General features: G+C 38.5%; 1 protein-coding gene across 2 annotated transcripts; it reads left to right on the forward strand.

Moving 5' to 3' along the window:
* The first annotated feature begins 14,911 nt into the window (after window positions 1–14,911).
* On the forward strand, window positions 14,912–19,813 carry LOC149245479 (disease resistance protein ADR1-like). Of its 2 annotated transcripts, none has more exons than XM_089457775.1 (6): window positions 14,912–16,186; window positions 16,306–16,715; window positions 17,109–17,464; window positions 17,564–17,772; window positions 18,433–19,427; window positions 19,604–19,813. In XM_089457775.1, exons 1-5 carry the CDS (start codon window positions 15,526–15,528, stop codon window positions 19,269–19,271), a joined length of 2,475 nt encoding a protein of 824 aa, XP_089313901.1. In that variant the 5' UTR covers window positions 14,912–15,525; the 3' UTR covers window positions 19,272–19,427; window positions 19,604–19,813. The 2 variants fall into 2 exon arrangements, with proteins under 2 accessions (XP_089313901.1, XP_089313900.1); XM_089457774.1 differs by having other exon boundaries at window positions 14,926–16,186; window positions 17,561–17,772.
* The last annotated feature ends 421 nt before the right edge of the window (window positions 19,814–20,234 follow it).

Genomic DNA, 20,234 nt, shown 5'->3' on the forward strand with positions numbered 1-20,234 from the left:
TCCCACTTGGACCCCCCCACAACTTTTTCTTTCAGTTTTTCAGTTTCCTTAATTATAGCATAGTTTACTATTTTTAGCAGTTTTTCGGGTCCTGAACTTCCGGAGCCATATTGAGGCCCTAAACAACATTTTTTTGGGAAAACTAGGAGTAACATGTTTCCATGGTTCAATTTTTCACATCCAAAAGTTGTAGTCCTCGGCTAGATCTTTCTAACGAGGTATTGTGCGCGTCAACCATAGATCACTTCCCAAAGTTACGGCCCCGGGAAGTTGATGTACCAATTTACCCAAAACGGGGCCCATAGTTTGGCACTTCATCTCCTAGGGTTAGGTTTTTGGATGTTTATGGTTTTCCATTGTTTCTCAACAATAAATAGGCCATTGAGCTTCATTGTAAGACAATTCAGAGGCATGTAGCCACCACATCTCTTCTCACAGATAAGCTATCATCGCCCTAGCTGGTTTAATTCCATTTCTGTTTGTAAGCATATTTCAGTATTTTACATTAATGAAATGAAGTATTATTTCTGTTGCATTTATGTATTTATGGTTATCTTTGTAATTTGTTGCATTCTTGTTTAAATCCAGATCAGTGGTATTAGAGCGGTCTACTCTTCCTCTTTTTTTCTTTGCATGTCCCCAACGAGGTCGGGATATAAGGAGTTAGGGATTGAACTGGTCGAACCTTTGCAAGACCAACCTCGCAAATCCTGACGACCTCCCATGGTAGATGAAAAGAAAGACGAGGGGGCGCGTGATCCTATCAAAATCTTGGTCGAAGAAGGCCTCAAGCAACAGCGGAACGCGATGATGGACAACTTCGCCCAGATCCTTCAACGACTACCCATGGGAAACACATCTACTTCCAACAGCTACTCTGGAAACACCACACCCTTCAAGTTACAAGTTAACATTGAAATCCCCATATTCGAGGGTTTGATAGATGCATATGTCATAGATAAATGGTTAAATCTGCTAGAAGGGTATTTTTTTGTTCATGATTTTTCCAGCTGGGAAAAGATCACTTTTGCACTTCTCAAAGCAGCCCCCCACGTCAAGGATTGGTGGGAAATCTACTGCGAGCAGAAGGATGAAAGTACGACACACCTACTTGGAATTCATTCTAGGATTCTATCAAGGAGCAGTACTACCCTGTTAAGAGCTATGAGGACAAATACATAAAGTGGACCACGCTACGGCAAGGAAGGGACCAAGATGTGTCAGAGTTCACAAATTTTTTTCATACCCTTCTCACAAAGTTGGGTATCAAGGATTCTGAGCTTCATTTGGTACTCAAATACTGCGACTGCCTACATATATACATCCAGGACGAGATGGAGTTCCTGAACATCTCCTCGCTTGGCACGGCATACCGATACGCTATCAAGATCAAGCAAAAGTTTAAATAGAAGAAGCAAGACTTTGGATCTGCAAATCTGAAGACCAAAGGACAAAGCCAAGGCGGGGTGACTCAAGACAACCCATCTAAGCCACAAGAAAATAACAACACCACGAATTCGAAGAAGGACATAGTAAAGTGGTGTGAGTTCCACAAGAGCCCCACTCATAACACAAGTGAATGTCGGACCAAGCAGTCGATGGTGGCCGAGTTGAAGGCTTTAGAATCAGATGCATGTTCCAACCCTGAGACAGAACCCGACAAGGAGAATGACAAAGGGAATAAAATCTGTGATCTGGAGCCCAGTGCCACGGTTGCCACCTCAAAGGTCCAGAAGAATATGCCTGAAGATCCAAAGGAGGGGAAGCGTCTTTTCCACTCACAGATGTGGGTGAAGGGTTCGCGCTGCAATTCATTGTTGACAGTGGGAGCCAAAAGAACCTCATTTCAGCAGAGGTTGTGAAGCGGTTGGGCCTACCGATTACACCACACTTGCAGCTGTACAGTATCAGGTGGCTTCACCAAGGACGAGATCTATGAGTCCGCCAGCAATGCCACCTTCCCTATAGCATCAAGCCCCTCACAGATGAGGTATTGTGTGATGTTGCACATCTTGATGTTTGTGATGTATTATTAGGCCAACCATACTTGTGGAGGTGACATGCTGTGTATGAGTCAAGGCCTTGCATTGTTATTATTTCTTTGGGTAATTCATTATACGGGATACCAGAGGTAGCCCTACCTATCGCCACTTCTTTGATCTCTGCTAAGAATTGTAGTAAGATAATCTCCCAAACTAGGAAATTTATTTTCTGTCTGGTTCGCTCTTAAAGTAAGGGGAAGATCATCGCCACATCCATGACCCCTGAGAAGGGTTCCTCCATGCAGCAGAATTAGGTGGATACGGTCATGAAAGAGTACAAGAACATCTTCTCCTCACCCACGGGGGTACAATTGCACTGTCAAGTCAAGCATTCGTCCGATCTGACTCCTGAAGCACCTCTACCCAACAGGTCAATATATCACCGTCCCATTGTGGAAAATGCCAAGTACAAGAAGCAACATGATTAGCATCAAGGACTACACAAGTTTCAGTTGGGCAACAAAGTCTGGTTGCACCTGCAGAATGAACGCCTTACAAGAGCCCATCAGAAGCCCAGACCACTCTGATATGGTCCTTACACCATTACCAAGGCCGTGGGAAACAATGCTTTGGAGCACAACATTCCCCCATTCCTTCACTTGCACCGAGTGTTCAATGTGGACTGCCCTCAACCATGCTTCCCACCATTACTGGACACAACAAAGGTTGCAAAACAGCTCACCGGGGACCAAGTTCAACAGAAGTTTCCTCATCTCATGGAGGAACTCAACGCAATGGGGACCATTGATTCCTAGGGGGGAGGAATGATCTAGGTGGATGTTGGTGGCCACCCGCCTATCCCACTTAGAGCCCCCCACAACTGTTTCTTTCAGGTTTTTATTTTCCTTAATTGTAGCACAATTTACTATTTTTAGCAGTTTTCCGGGTCCTGAACTTCGGGAGCCGTTTTGAGGCCCTAAACGACATTTTTTGGGAAAACTAGGAGCAACATTGTCAAGAGTCCTTGGACTGATGTTGCTCATACCAAAGTTGTATTCCTCAGATAGATCTTTCTAACGAGGTATTGTGCGTGTCAAACAGAGATTGCATGCCAAAGTTACGACCCCAGGAAGTTGATGTACCAATTTACCCAAAACGGGGCCCATACTTTGGCGCTTCATCTCCTAGGGTTAGGTTTTTGGATGTTTAGGGTTTTCCATTGTTTCTCAGCAATAAATAGGCCTTTGAGCTTCATTGTAAGACATTTCAAAGGAATGTAGCCATCACATCTCTTCTCACTGATAAGCTACCATCGCCCTAGCTAGTTTATTTCCATTTCTGTTTGTAAGCATATTTCAGTGTTTTACATTAATGAAATGAAGAATTATTTCTATTGCATATTTGTATTTATGGTTATCTCTGTAATTTGTTGCGTTCCTCTTTAAATCTGGATCATCAGCTCAGGTGGACATTGTCACGAAGTCTCCTCCTTGCTTGGCTATTTGTAGTTCCTTTGCCATTCACTCATTCTCAACTATTAGGAAGCGAACACTTGAGCTAGTGGCTTCAGCATACACTCTGGTTGCATCGGCCAAGGCAACTGGATGTTTGCGCACATCAGTCACGATCACTCGTTCTTCAACTTGCATAGGAGATGTTTGATCCTCCAGAGTTGACACTCTATGAGACTGCACAACTCTATGTTGGGATTCATCAAACAAGATGTTGTGCATCTCTTCTTCCGGATGATCACCAAGGATCTCAGTGCCTCCTTGGTCATCCGAGACTTGCTCATCATCTGGATGCATTGAAGCAGGTGAGTTGACCTCTTTATGGTGAGGCATGAGGTCAGTGTCCTATTCCAACTCCTGTTACTCCATGTCTGCATCCAGTTGTTGAAGTGCCTGTTCTATCTCATGAGAAAAGTCTTGTCCCTATGATGGTTCATCCTGTTTGCCTGATGCCAACTATTCAGATGAATCAACTACTTGTACGGGTGATTCTTCGTTTGTTTGCACATGTTGCGCCCCCTGCTATATCTGTTGTTGTTGCGCTTCCCTCTCCTGTTTGTGCATCTCTTGTTCCTTTCGGAGTTGCTCCCTCAGCTCTTGCAACTCCTTCTCTGCTTCTTCCATTCTCTTCTTCTCCTTCTGCCTTCGCGTGATTTTCTTGTCACATTGTTGCCTCTTTGCCTCTATAGTCATAGCTGCTTTCTCTTCAAGTGGATATGCTCGAAACTTGTAGCTTTTCTCCTGCTCCATGCGATCGACAATATTCCTCTTCCCTTTGTCGCGCACTGGTATGCTTGGCTCTACTACCATTGCAACGGTCACACCCTTGCTACTGACAGAGTTATATTACTTGCCTCTGTGTGACAAAGCAGTCAAGGCATTGCTTTACGACCCACTGTTGGGACTCCTACACCAAACAGTCTGAGGTCTAATTGGGATTTCTTACCAGGGAGATCCTCTTGACATGTTGGCAGGTCCAGCACCGTCAACAGGGCGTAGACAACGACACATTCGATAGAGGAGGGGGCGATGTGGTCCAGATGGGCATCGAAGAATATGGGCCGTCCATATAGTCAACCAGGTCTACCTCCATTCCATCGACATCCCGACAACCCATGATGCGGTGAAGGTTCCCTCACCAGATGCCAAATATGGTGACGAAACGGGGAGAGCGAAGAAACCCAAGTTAGCTGCGAGAAGAGTGCAAGATGGCAAAGTTCACAAACTGGAGCTACAAAACAACAAACCCTAGCCAAAATCGGTGCTGCAGCATATCGGGTGAAGTCGTGCCTCATCGTTTGTCCCAATTCTTTTATGAATAATTGTTTATTTAAACAAATAATTAATTACCACTAATAATTATTTAATTTACTTATTAATAATAATAATTTATTTATTTGTAATAAATAATTAAATAAGTATTTATTAATAATAATCAATTAATCAATTTTATTCGTTAATAAAAATAATAAATGACTAACTAATAAATTAGAATCTAAAGCTAAAAAATGATATATATATCTATATATATATATATATATATATATATATATATATATATATATATAGAGAGAGAGAGAGAGAGATATATGTAATGTTATATATATACATATATATAATGTTAATGATGGAGCTAAATTTTTTATTTTATTTTATTTAAGAAATTCAAGATATGGAAAGAAAAGAAATTTATACGCGGGATACTATACCTCACAAGCAAACCTCGAAGAGATGATATATCTTATAAGAGGAATCCAGTTTCCACTAATCTCATGCCCACCATCCCTGTTGAGATTATGTGGATATTTCATAATCTCAAGCACTTCTTTGATTTTCCTTTTTTTGATAGTGTTCTTCCCTTGCAATAATTTTGGCACTTTCTAGACAAACATGATGCTTGGTCTTCGAGGAGTGTTTTGCAAGGGCTGAAGTGTGTGATCTCCCATTCTTAATATTGTCTTCGTGCTCTTTTAGTCTTGTTTGTAATGAGCACCCCGTCTCTCCAATATAACTTCTGCCATAAGAAAAATCAATTTTATAAACTCCCTTAAGATGATGTTGATCGACGCTATCCTTGACAAACCTCATTTTTGCTTAATCGTTCCTGATGTTATAAAATGAGTGAATATGTTCTTCTTCCCTAAAAGCTTTGTGATCTGATCTGTAACTCCTTGAATGAATGGAAGGAATACTTACCACAATTAGCTTGAGGGCCCTTGGAGAGGACCTTTCCTTCAGCTCTCTATATATCTTTCTTAATATCCTTATCCTTGTATCCTATACTCTTAAATACAGAGGTTAAGTGCTTAATTTATTCATTAAGGTGATCAGAGTCAGATATTCTAAGGGCCCTAACAACAAGAGTGTTAAGGACACCAAATTTTTGGGATGGATGATGGTAAGATTCAGCATGAAGATAGCTTTTAGTGTGGGTTTTCTTCCTAAAGACTTGATGTCCCAAAGTACCATCCTCCTTTCTGATAACAAGGACATCTAAAAAAGGAATGCTATTGTTTTCTTCAAGCTCCATAGTAAACTTAATTTCAGATGAGATAGAGTTAAGATGATTGAAAAAATTCTCAAGCTTTACCCTACCATGAGTCCATTTTACATTGGTGTCATCAACAAATCTCTTCCACCAAGTTGGTTTTAAAGGGTATGAATCAAGGGATTTCTTCTCAAAGTACTCCATGTATAAATTAGTGACAATTGGTGAGAGAGGTGATCCCATTGCGACTCTAGATATCTGCTCATAATAACTTCCTTGGAAACTGAAAAAAGTGGAACGCAAACAGATCTCCGCAAGTTTAGTTGTTTCTGGATCAATGATTTCTTTTATAACATGAACAACCTCATCCAAGGGAATCTTGGTAAATAAGGACACTACGTCAAAACTCACAAGAATGTCATCTTTATCAACCCTCTCATTTTTGATAAGTTTTACAAAATCATTGGAGTCTTTAATAAAAGAATTTGTGTTTCCAACAAGAGGCTTAAGGATCTTAGCAACATATTTAGCTAATTCATGGGTGGGGGATCCAATGTATTGACTATTGGTCTAAGGGGGACACCTTCCTTGTGGATTTTTGGTAACCCATAAATTCTAGGGATAAACTCACAGGGAAGAATTAACCTCTTTTTTATTTTATCATCAAGATTGGACTCCAAAATTGCCTTTTTGACCTCTTTTATAACCTTGGGTATGGGGTTGGAGTTAAGTCTCTTATAACTACCGCAATTAAGATGCTCATTCATTTTATGAATGTAATCATCTTTATCCAAAACAACAGCCGCTCCTCCTTTATCTCCCTTAAGAACCACAATCTTGTCATTATTATGAAGGGACTTAAGAGCAACTTGTTCATCCTTATTTAAATTACTCTTTGGGGGTTTGGATTTCCTCATTATGAGGGAACATTCATGCCTTAATACTTCTTTTTCCTCTAAGGAGAGGCCTTGAATCCCATCCTCAATGTTACAAATTATGTTTTCAAATAGAATGTTCTTAGGTGTAACCATGAATCCCAAAGCTTTGATGAGAATATTAACTACTTCCAGACTCAATTCATAGGAAAAAAGATTAATCACCTTCTTCTTGGGTTCAAATTTTGAAACAAGTTTATTCATACTTCCAGAAGCCTTGCTTTTAAAAATTAATCTATTATTTCTGCTAATTCTACTCCTCTCACGGTTGCAATCTTTTGGGCTGACCATAAAATGTGAAGTTTTATAACTATCCGTATTAATTTCATCAGCCATGTTGTAATCATGCCCATCTCCTTCTTTACTTATGCCCTTATTGTCCTTATTATTCTTATTCATGCTCTTATACCTTCCAATGATGTTTACCTCCCTGGGGCTACTGCCATCGTTTATGACCTTGGAACTGTTGCGTTCAATTTCCAAATCTTTATTGTTGCAACCTGCACTATCAAGCATCTTTACTAGGAAATTGGCGTTGTTTGAATCATTATCATCAGGGCAGTTGTTGTTACATCCAAAACTAGAGAAAACAACATTGCCCTCACTCTCTGGATTTATTAATTTGCTATCTACATTATTGATTTTATAGAAGCTCCCTGCGATGCTCTTATTGACAAAGAAAATTCTTTCTTTGAATGCATGCTTTCTTGCAATTATGGTTTTGGTTTTGAGTGTCCTTATTAGTGTTTTCTTTGTTGTCTTTTGTTCACTTGCATTTTTTATTCTGACATGTGCTATCTACATGTTAGAGTGCTAAACAAGAGAGTTGTAAAGGCTATCATATTGCATTTTAAAATATCTAACCTTCATTGAAAGAAAAAGAGTTGCATAAGCATTTTATGCACATCTTTCTTTGAACCCAAGTCATAACACCATCAAAGTTTCACACCATTTACCCTTGACATCAAATAATAACCATTAAAATCAACATTTAATAAAATCAATTTGACATATTTTCTTTTCTCTGGTAGAACACCAACATTATCTTAGGATTTTAGAGCCTTGGAATAGGTTGGTGAGGTAAACACAACAAGGACATAGAAACAAACACTAGAATCTTGAGCTAGGGAGTGGAAATCCATTTGATGTCACATGTTTCTTAGGAAGCCCTTCTAACACAAGGGCAAATAACAAGGTCACATTGGGGCCAGTGGAGTGATATACCCCACTTCACTAGGTCTTGGTGGCATGGTCTACACGTACTTGGGGGTCTCCTTAGGGAGGCTTTGGGCTTGATAACATGCCTTTTAGTGTGGATTTGACTGATGAATATTCCCCCAGGTTGGGGGGTTGTACATGGTAATCATAGTATCCATAATCTTAGGGACCTTACATGGGTGATGACAAGGGGGGTGTCTTTGGTATACGTAGGGAAGATGTTGGTTAGTACTCACTCAAATGATTAGATCCCCTAGAGGATGCATGTGCATAATTAAAGGTATTTGCACTAGGCGTGTCTAGTTTTTAAGCAAGAGGCCATTGTAATTATCCCAACCATATCTTCATAGCTGACTTGGGTCCTAATCAACCAAGATCCAGTTGTAAGAATATCCCTTTAATCTCTTGGTTTGCATTCTCACTCCTTAGATTTGATATGTGTATGTTGTTTGGTCATGTCTAGTGGCCCTAGGATATTTATTTTATGATGTTGTATACATATTTTGCCACCACTGTGGTAGAGTTTAATTTTCATTATTCACATTTCTATGAGGGCCTTTCTCCCTATGAGGAGGATCCACTTTCTCGTAGATGTAGACTTAACTTCTCCACTACCATTAACACACCTGTTTCAGGGGATACTTTGGTTGATACTCAAAGGGCCAAATCTCTAGTTCATGAAGTGGTTGATGAAATTATTCCACCTCATACGCATTCCCCTGCCACTCACATCTCATCACCCATCTCCTTAGTTGGGTGTGTAGACTTGTCTAGATCTTTCCACTTACACAGTCCTTTCCCAGAGTCCATTAAGGTTATTATCACCTCTATTGAAGAAGCTAGTGTGTCCACACCTATTGTCATTGACGGTTTCCATCAGATTACTTCTATACCCTCTTCTACAACCATAGGTCTTATCCACACTACCTCTGTTGAGACTATGTTTTGTTTAGGTAGTATGACAACCCTTTTTGCTAGCCCTCTTGTAAATGTCACTATGAATTGTAATCCATGTAAATAATGTGGAAATATAAATAATGACTGGGTTGGAGGAGTGGATATAGATTTAGGGACTTAGGAGGAGTTTCTTGTGTTGGGTGTAAACCAAAGCCACTTCATTTATTTTACCACCTATCTCTTGACGAATTTATGGCCCTGCTAGTGCAAGCATTGAAGGTGTATATGGGTTTCTTGAGTGAAGGATGATCACGTACTATGCCTAACCTTGTGGGGTGTGTGGGTGTGGTAAATACTCAAAGGGAAGGAAACTCGGTCGATAGAGGAAAAAAGACCGACAAGAATGAGGTGGGGGAGTTACGGGATATGCTCAAATAGGCATATTGGAAATGCAAGAGAGCTTGTAGAAGAGAACACAAAGCATATGAATTATGCAAGCACACATAGAAGTGTGGCATGAAGTGAAGGAAAAAGAAGAGTGGGTGGAAACATTGTGTGCTTTGGATTCTTGTAGAGTTTAGTGGGTGGAGACAGCGTGTGCTCTAGATTCCGGTAGAGTTTATTTGACCTTGCATCTTTTCTGAAGGTGATTTGATCTTGGTCTATGATCATAAACATACTCGACTCAATGAAAAAAGTTATAACCCCTTTGGATCAGTCCATACATTATTAAACATGTCTTAAATAAGGAGGCATATGTGCTTGTCAACTATGATGGCAACACTCTCGTGGTGCCTCACAACATGGTCTATAGAAAAAAGTATTATGCCTAGACCTCTAGACGTGGCACTCTGTACATATGTAAATAGTGTATGCTTTTAATTTTTTTCTGCATGTGTGTCACATTTCAATTTGATTCTTATCATGTTTGGTACTTGATTTGCAGATGTCAATATCCCCTTTGATCTATGTAGGATACATAGATGACACCAATTATAGTTCTTGGAACATTGCTTTCATATCTAGGGTACTCTTTTCACCCATTGACAAAATTTTCAGTTCAGGAGGCATCTTTCTAGGCCCTGCCACTAACAATGTAGCATAATACATTGTTTTCAATGAACTCTTAATTGTGACCATAACTCTAGGCATTCATCATTTGGTGGTAAATATGGACTCTCAACTCGTGGTATCACAGTGAATCACATCTATCATGTATGGCATTTTATGTTATTTCATCATTATCTCATGGTACATTTGTTTGAGCCTTCATTTGATTATATCATTTATTAACATATCCCTAGGATTTCTAATGCATTGGCTGATTTCTTGGCTAACTATGTATTAGAATGACATCTATCACACATATAAAATCAAGATAATTGAACATGAATGCTCATAAAAAACATGGGATCCATCACATCATCATTAGCACATCCATAAGTAACAACTGAAACACATATGTATATACGTAGAACATAGTTTGCATACATCATACCAAAACACATAATCTAGTATAGTGCCAACCTTGGCCTCGCAAGCCCAGGCTCATAAGCCCATAATTAATACACTAATGTCTAAAAGCTTCCTTGAAGGGAGCATACAAATTCATAAAGAGGTGTCCTATATATAGTCATCATCAAAGTCTTTGTGTGCCTGATAACACAACCATCCTAGCCACATGATGAAGACATTGAACCATCCTATTAGACACACCTAAAGTGTGGCACTACATGTGATATGGTACATCCTTAAGTTGGATGAATGGTACACCCATTGTAAACCCCACCAATTTCCACTACACTTTCTCAACTGGTTGTAGTCGATATTGTTCTTCTCATCTGAATCCTCCCGGGAAACTTTTGGCTCCACCTTTTTCACTGCTCCTTGAAGGACATATGGAGATTCTCCTTCTGGTCCCTGTGGTGCGACATCTCTGTCATTGAACATGTTAATGATTAGTGCACTATACACCAAAAATTAATAATTACAACATAGAAACATCAAAACTGCAGCTTTGACATATACCATCGAAACTGGCATATAGGTTTAGGGTTCATCAATCTTGCCATTACATTTTTTACCTTTCCCACACCGTTTCACTATGCCTTAGAGCCAACCATATTAGGTTGCAGTATTAAACATTTCTTTTTGAATATCGTAACTTGTATGATAGAGCATACCCTTCATGGGTGCCCTAAAATAACACCTGATTTCCATTTTGGTGCCCATGCAATGTTCCTTTGTAGGTTTCAGGATTCTCTTCAGTTCTTTTCATGACATCAAAATTGAGCCTCATGCCTCTCTTTTTTTATTATTTTTTGCCATCTATCACCCTTATAAGGGGCACCCACACTTTTTCTCGTTGATTTATGGTCATCAATGTTCACGATCTTCAATGTCTTGCTAGATATTGCCATAATGTTTATTTCCTTCTTTCCACTCGCCAACCTTGCAGTTGTGCTTGACTTCTTGCCTCTTCATCAACCTTACCTCCATCTTGCAACCCAACTCACCTTTTTAGAGAGACCATTGGTATGAATGGATTTCTATTGCCAAACACTTTGCCATTGTCTCTTACTTTGCTTAGTTCAGTTCTATCAGTCTCGAAACAAGTTGCATAACATTAGACCATTCGTCTCTCTGGAACAAGATTTATTTTTGTCCTCTTTTCATGTTCATTAAAAAATGAAAATCTTGAGCTCCTTTTGCCATCTTTTAATGCTTGCTAAACTAACTGAAAATGTTGAGTTCTTTCCATTATTTCCTACTCATTTTTCAAGATGAAAGCCGATGTGCAATCTATTATCTATTCTCACACTCATTAAACCATGAGAAAGACACACATGTACTTTTACATATTTTTTCGGGGTCACTATAAAACTCACAAAAAAGACATTGATCCAAGTATTTTTTTAACTATCTTTCAAACTCATTAAAACTAAATGAAAAAGACACTATCAAGCTCACTTGTTCTCTTTCGTGCTTGCTAAACTATGAAGGAGATTCTCTATACAAAAAGGGAAACATGGGAAGAGTCTTTTGTTTTGTATTTTATCGTGGCAATTATTAGTCACCCTTAAACGTGGAACTTGTTTGATTAATTCTCTTAAAGTTGGTCTTTGTCGGGATTTAGAGCCACACCATCAACATGAGTCAAGTCACTCTATTATTGAGTCAGTATCTCACCTGATTGGTTACCCTTTCAGTCACTGGGTTGTGGTGATGCCTCTCGTGTCACCATTATGTATGTATGGTATTCTTCAGTCCAAAATTCCAAGTTCACATTTGTCTTGTGTTGTTATATGTTCAAGGGAAGTCCTAGCCACAATCGACCATTTACAATTATCATTATACCTTTTGTGTCGACCATCCATGTGTTTGTTGTGCATCAACTCTTTAGTTTCTACCATTAGAGACCTCATATCGGTGTCAATTTTATGTTGAATGATGGGGGATACACCAAGTCCCTGCTTCGACAAATCTCTTCCCATTGACCTCAACACTTTATCTAGGATGTAGATCTAGAAATAGTCTAATACCTTAGAGCTTGCAATCCCCAATGGTAGGTTTCCTTGCAATTGGTAGTAGGTTTTCCTCATTGACCCATGTTGATTGATTTTATGAGTGCCTGACATGAACTCATTCATTCAAACTTTGTAGATTTTGTTAGGTATCTTGGGAACTATTTTCATCAATGGTGGTATCCCTTGCGTTTGTTAACAAGATCCCTCAATGCTTAGTAATTAGATGGTCTCCCTGCATGCTTGACATCAACTCTTTCATTTGCATGTAGTCGAGTCATACCATCAAGATGAGTCAAAGACCTTGGGGGCATGAGGCCACCATGAGGCTACCTCACTCAAGCACATTGCCTCCCCCTAGCTGTATTGGAGGATGTATTATGTACTTTGAGGCCATCATATGGTTACTCCTTTTGGTGTCTGCAACCCTACTAATATCTATTATGCTAATGATCTACATTGTATTATGACTATTCCTTGATGACATGAGTCCACAATATGTTGTGTGGGTGGTCATGCTCTATTATTTTAATATCAAGTATGGGTATGCCTACCTTAGGGATGTACTTTATATGTATTTGACTATGATTTTTGGAGCCTTTACAGGTCATACATCCATGGTTTCCTCCCTCTGCCTATCTCACTAAGTTTATTGTAATGTATTTTGGTCATTAGTTTCTCTTCTGACCTCATATATTAGGGGGCATATTTTATAGCTCAAAATGTCACCCCCTTGGGTTCATTAGGGAAGAAGAACATCTTGAAAGTTGAGATGCAAAAACTGGTCCATGACTTCATAAAAACTCATGTTTTGTACCGTCAATGCTCCCCATACATTAGTAGAAAATGTTGCTAGGCTTAATAATGCTCCAAATGACTTGACGAGGATAGTTGAAGAGCTTATCAACTCTCCAATTACACTACAAACGAGAATTGAAGCGACAATGCAAATGGATAAGTAACTTGGTTTCTGGTTTCTGGTTTTGCATGCACTTGGCCGCTACTATGCAGCTTGATTGTAACTTCCATTTCTATTAGTTACTATTTTTTTTGTTTTTTGTTTTTTGTTTTTTTGTTTTTGTTTTTGTTTTTGTTTTGTTTTGTTTTGTTTTTGTTTTGTTTTGTTTTTTTTTTTTTTTTTTTTTTTTTTTTTTTAATTTTCTATTATTTTCATTTTTATAGTTTTTTCTCCGTATTTTCATATTTAAAATTACTTATTATTATATTAAAAACATATTTTAATAAATTTGATAATAAAAACGATGTCTACTAATAAAAATATAAATTTTATAAATATATTTTTAAAAAATAAACATATATATCAAAGTGTATATATTAACATAAACAATCAGTTAATTATATTTCTTAATTTTTGGTGATGCATTTAATAAAATAATATTTATTATTTATTTTATTTTTGTAATAAATTATTATATATATATATATATATATATATATATATATATATATATATATAACTTAATTACTAGCTACTTTATAAAATTTGTTATAGAAAATGTTTTTATCTCTTCACACATTAAAAAAGAAGAAATGTATATCTCTTTTCAGCTGTGTTCAAATTTCAGGAGATTTCACTTATACACCCATAGTGTAAAAGGATACAAGCAATATAAAAGCAAGTCCCATTATTAATTGAAGCCTCTAAAATATTGATGTGTAAAATCGATTTGCAGTAATCTCACTAGTGTTCACAGAACACTAAAAAAATGAATAAAAAATTATCCCAAAAAATATCTGTTATTCTTTGTTAGAGAAAGTGTCTCACGGACACAAAAAAAAATAAATAAAAAAATGGATAGGATTATTCACAGACACAAAAAATAGTGGATAAGTACTATTCAAAAACATAATGGATAAGTATTATTCAAAAAGATCTAGAATGGAAGACTCATGACGGTTGATTCCCACGCAATCAGAATCCTACAGCAAACCAGGTTACACGGGTTAAATATTATCCAAAGAAAAATATCTGTTATTATCTGTTAGGGAAAGTGTCTGTCTTTTTCAAACACTAAAAAAATGGATAAGTATTATTCAAATAAATCTAGAATGGAAGACTCATGACAGTTATCCCCACACAATCAGAAATCCTACAAGAAGCCAGCAGGAACCATTGGAGAAACAGCAGGAAAAGGAACACGCGACCGTTCAACCGCTGACCACTCAATGTGACTAACACGTCATTACCGACTTCATGAAACAGTCGGGAAAGGAGCAAATTCATTGTTCTAGAATGGAAGACTCATGACAGCTATCCCCACACAATCAGAAATCCTACAAGAAGCCACCAGGAACCACTGGAGAAACAGCAGGAAAAGGAACACGCGGCCGTTCAACCGCTGACCACTCCATGTGACTAACACGCCATTACCGACTCCATGAAACAGTCGGGAAAGAAGCAAATTCATTGTTAAACCGCCGGCTTCCAATGCCGGTCTAACGCCTGTGATGGACACGTGTTCCAAAACCGCCGGAAACATCCAGGCAAGAAACGAAAGTCATTGTTTACCGCCTCGATGCGTTGGTCCAACGAAACTCGTATTGTCGGATCGTGTATGCCACGCACCATCGTTTGAAAAAACGCAGAAATTCGTTTGGTATGCATCCTTCCAGACTGCAAAACATCTATAAATAGCAGAACTGCCCATCGTTTGAAAATTTTAAAGGCAGGGAAAGCAGATACCGAAGCTCAGAACAACTACAACTAGGTATTTTCGCTAGGAAGCTAGATTACAACTAGATAATTTCTGTAGGAGAAGGCTAGATTACAACCAGCTAGAAGGCTAGATTACTAAATATCTATATACCTAATATACCTGTATAGTGAAGGAGAAACACTATATACTTCAGAGACCTGTATATTGAAGGAGAAACCCTAGAAGTTATTCTCTTTGCATAATAACGCTTCCTTTCCCTTCCTCCATTGGAGGATATCACATCCTTTACAGGATGAGTGCATTCAGTTGCAAGGAGTTATGCGGTAGAATATATGCGCTATTCGCAGGCACTTTTCAAACCGTTAGGCAGCTCTGTTCAATGAATATAGAAAAGTCCCAAAATAAGCAAAATCAAATCTATGAGAAGTCATTGAGCATCCTCAATAGAGGCGTTCAATTGGTGAAAATGTGTGGGAAAACCAGCCCTCTTAATAGGTACCAGAATCTCAGATATGCTTCTGAAATTCACAAGCTAGAGAAGGAGATCCGTGACTTCGTTCAGTACGAGCTGCCTATCCAACTATCTCTTGAGTTGAAGAATATCATATCAGAGTTCAAGAATCTTCGCCATCTGTACGAGTTGGAGGCAGTGGATGAGAGAAGCGTGAATGAAACAATCGTTCCCAAGCTCACCAATGATCCCGATGAGAATGCCATGATGCTACAACAAATGGGTCCTGATGGTACGTTTGATGGAGTTTCCGGTGAATCTCCTGCTTCTGATTGCAAAGGCTTGGGTAAGTCTGATTTTGTTGTGGGGTTGGAGAAAAATATTGATAATCTGAAGAAGATTCTGTTCCAGAGAGAGGTGTCCGTGGTTGGAGTGCAAGGTATGGGGGGTGTTGGCAAAACAACTATGGCATTGTCTCTCTCCAATGATCAAGAAATTAAAGGTAATTAGGGTTTCCATTTTATTCATACCATGTTTTTTTATCTCCTGAAAGGGAGTCTTTTTGGACTTTATCAATTTATTTCTGTTCAGATTATGGAATTTTCATTTTATGTATGGCAGGTGCTTTTCAAAATAATATCATTTTTATCACGGTCTCAAATTCCCCAAACCTGAAGGAAATTTTAGAGACTATGTGGGAGAAGATTGTTCGAAGGAAGAGACCTGACTTTCAGAATGTTGAGGATGCACATAGACAGCTGCAGCAGCAGCTGCTCAGACAAGCCAAGCGAACTCTTGTAGTGTTGGATGATGTCTGGTCTAAGGCAACTTTAGAAAAATTATTATTTGAAGGTGAAGGTTATAAGACCCTTGTGACTACCCGAGATCGTTCTATCATCCGCACAACAACCTCTACCAGGCTTTATGAATTGCCATTGCTGGATGATGACGATGCTCTGCCCCTTTTCTGCTTTTGGGCTTTTGGACAGAAATCAATTCCAAGTAATGCGGACGAGCAGCTAGTCAAGCAGGTATGTCTCTTACAGTATTGGAATGCTAGTTATATGCAATATAGTATTATTCCAAGTTCGGTAAAATTGGTAAAATTTATTGGTGGTGATACTGTGTTCCTCTAAAAGTCTCTATTTATAATTAGTTACTACAGTGGCAAATCATGATATCTCTATAGTTCCACATTAATACTTACTTTTGTTGACAATCGTATCAATGTACCATAATAAGAGATTGTACTCATATACTCAGTTGTATATTCATGTTCATAAGTAATCAAACAAAGCCTGTGAATGGACTCCAAGCTTATTGGACAAGATCTTCATTCTTTCGATGACAATTCTTTTCTGTGTGTTTGTTTGATTTTCTACCTATAGAAATTCCACTTAGTGTTGTTGATGTATGAATCACAGGTGCAAGCGGAATGTAAAGGCCTGCCACTTGCTTTAAAGGTGATTGGAAGCTCTTTGCATGGTCAGCCTCAGCCGGCGTGGGAGAGTGCCAAGAACAAGCTTTTAAATGGCAAACCAATATCAGATTATCACAAAGATGGGCTTCTTAGATGCTTGGGGACCAGTGTTGATGTCCTGGATGAGGAAGCACGGGAGTGCTTCTTAGACTTGGGGTCATTTCCAGAGGATAGAAAAATCTCAGTGGATGCATTGCTAGACATTTGGGTTTATGTGCGGAAGTTAGAGTGGCACGATGCTTTTGTCATCTTATTAGAACTTGCAAGCAGGAATCTGTTGAATTTAACAAGCAATCTCAGGTAAGCTCCTTCTTTTGTTTTTGCTGTGTGCTCAAGCTCTTTTGATCTTGACTTCCTCTGTCTTACATATTGTGTTTTCTTGGAAATTGGATGCAGTAGAAGCCAAGCAATCGATTACGGCAGTTCTTCTGAGCTGTACTTTTCTCAGCATGATTTAATGCGAGACTTGGCCCTATATTTGGCATCTGGAAGCAGTATAGTTCGTAGGAAGAGGTTGTTTATGCCTAAAAAGGGGGACAATTTGCCAGGAAAATGGGAGCTGCTCAAGGATCAAGCTTTTGATGCCCAAATCGTTTCCATTCACACAGGTGAGTCAAAAGAATTGTATTAGGAATTTCTGCGTCTGCTTTCTGGTCCTTGTGTTTCATGCTAACAAAGAAGTTTAACTAATGTAGACACTGTCATGGGCCTGTCCTAGAAACCAGTAAACCTTGCCAGAGAAAATTTTAAAGGGCTTTTTATCACCAAATGGCTATTTTAAGCGTTTTCTCTGAAACTGCCCTATCCACTCACCAAATTATTTAAAAATTTATGCTATTTAATTTATATTTAAAATCATTGTTTTCTATATACCCAAACTTAGATATGATCTAGTTAATAATGTACACTGAATACTTTATAAATTATTTTCTAGTTTTCTTTTAGACAAAACGATCAATTTTGCTAATTAGGAGTTCTTTGCAATCAACTTCAAAGGAAAACTTATTATTTTTTTGGAGCATTCACCATCTTCGTTCATTTACATTATTGAGTCAATTCTCAAGATTTTCTGTGCATGTCAGATGTGAATCTTGTCCTACACCAAATAGGTTATCAATATGTGATCTGCATGTAAAGATATGTAACGATATCTAGGTGTTGGTCGTTGATATCGAGAGATTTTAGAAAAGTTATGTAATGATTTCATAGTGTGTGCAATACCGCGTAATGATCTAATTGTACTTTGCATTTGTGGTTTACCTATGTAGGTGCAATGGAAGACGAACAGTGGTGTGAGATGAATTTTCCACAAGCAGAGGCTATGATTTTACTCTTTTCTGCAAGTAAATACTTTCTTCCATCATTTTTGAGTTCTATGAGAAAACTGAAAGTCCTCATAATAATTAATTATGGGTCTAAGAGAGCATCGGTGAACGGTCTACCAGCCTTATCTTCACTTACTCAGCTTAAGACTATTCACTTGGAGAAGTTGAATGTGCCCCGCCTTCAAGAGCACAATAATGTCTTGCAAAACTTAGAGAAGCTATCTTTGAGCTTATGTGAAGGGCTTGGAAATATGTCCAGGTTCAACAGTTCCCAGTCAAGCCTAAAGCTTCCCAGAATGCTAGATTTTAACTTAGATCACTGCTGTGATTTAGAAGAGCTGCCCCCTGGCATATGTGACACATCTTCAGTTGAGAAGTGGTCTATCACTAACTGTCACCTTCTTCAAAAGTTGCCTGATGACTTGGGGAAGCTCAGCTCTTTAAGAATGTTAAGGGTATCTGCATGTCTTGGTCTGAAAGAGCTTCCAGCATCTATTGGAAAACTTGGAAAGCTGGAATATCTGGACATTTCACTATGCGAGTGCCTAAATGAACTTCCGGAGGAAATAGGACAACTAAAGAAACTTGAAGAGCTTGACATGAGAGAATGTTCTCGTTTGAGGAAGCTGCCTAAATCAGTTGCAGGGCTGAGATGTCTAAAGCATGTTATCTGTGATGAGAAGATTGGACAGCAATGGATGCGTGTCAAGAGCTCTGCCATCCCGGACCTTAGAGTTGAAATTGTAGATGCACACTTTAGCCTGGATTGGCTGGACGCTTGATATCCTACCTAGACAGCAAGGGATTGAGCTATGCGTTGGCAAGAGATCAAGAAAACATCCTACCGAGACAGCAAAGACAGCAAGGGATTGAGTCATACGCCGCTAGAGATCAAGAAGACAGCCTACCTACAGAGCAAAGATTTAAATCATAAACTGGTAAGAGATCAAAAGAAGCTATATTTTCCCTTCAATGAAACATATAGCACACATAGATATTTTTTTATTTTCTTTAATGTTTCACAGATTTTTTATTTTTAAATCAATGTCATAACATTCTTTTTGTTCTTAGTTAAATCTTCAAACTGACAATTTTTTGTGAACAAAATTTTCAGCTTATCACGTGCATTTATGGTGGAGAGATTCGTGGTGGACGGGATAAGACGACTGTGCAATCATGTCCCATTTCTTCCAAAAAAATATGTATCCACGGAGTACGTCATTCCAACTAACTACTTGCCCCTGCACGGAGTACATCATTCCAACTAACTAACTACTTGCCGGAGTACATCTAGTCCTCATGGCAACATTTAGGCCTTTGGAAACATCATAAGTGCCGTGTTCGTTTTTATATGTGCTGGACTGTATGAGTGGACCTGAGTTAAAATGGGAAACATTACAGGTATTGAAAAGTCTCCAAGTTCCAGTTGAGCAGACTGAGATGATGATCTGGCTTCCGCTACTAAATCACTAGAGTAACATATCTATCTTTCACAAATCCAATGTAGATGGATACTTCCTTTATCCTTATTCCCTTTGAGGATCTTTTGTACATATATCTCATGTAATGACTTTTTTGTATACATGTGTATCTCTATCAAGCATCTTGAAGTGAAGTCTATCAGTGTAAATGTAGATAGTGACTTCTCTTACAAAGGATTTTTTTTTGTAAATTATCTCCTTTTGTAAAAAGATTTATCTATCAAGAATCCTGAAGTGAAGCCCATGAATGTGAAATGTAAATGG

This window comes from Pinus tabuliformis, chromosome 7 (assembly GCF_031772625.1).
Source record: "Pinus tabuliformis cultivar Carrire ecotype Pingquan chromosome 7, CPIR1, whole genome shotgun sequence".
Taxonomy (NCBI): Eukaryota; Viridiplantae; Streptophyta; class Pinopsida; order Pinales; family Pinaceae; genus Pinus; species Pinus tabuliformis.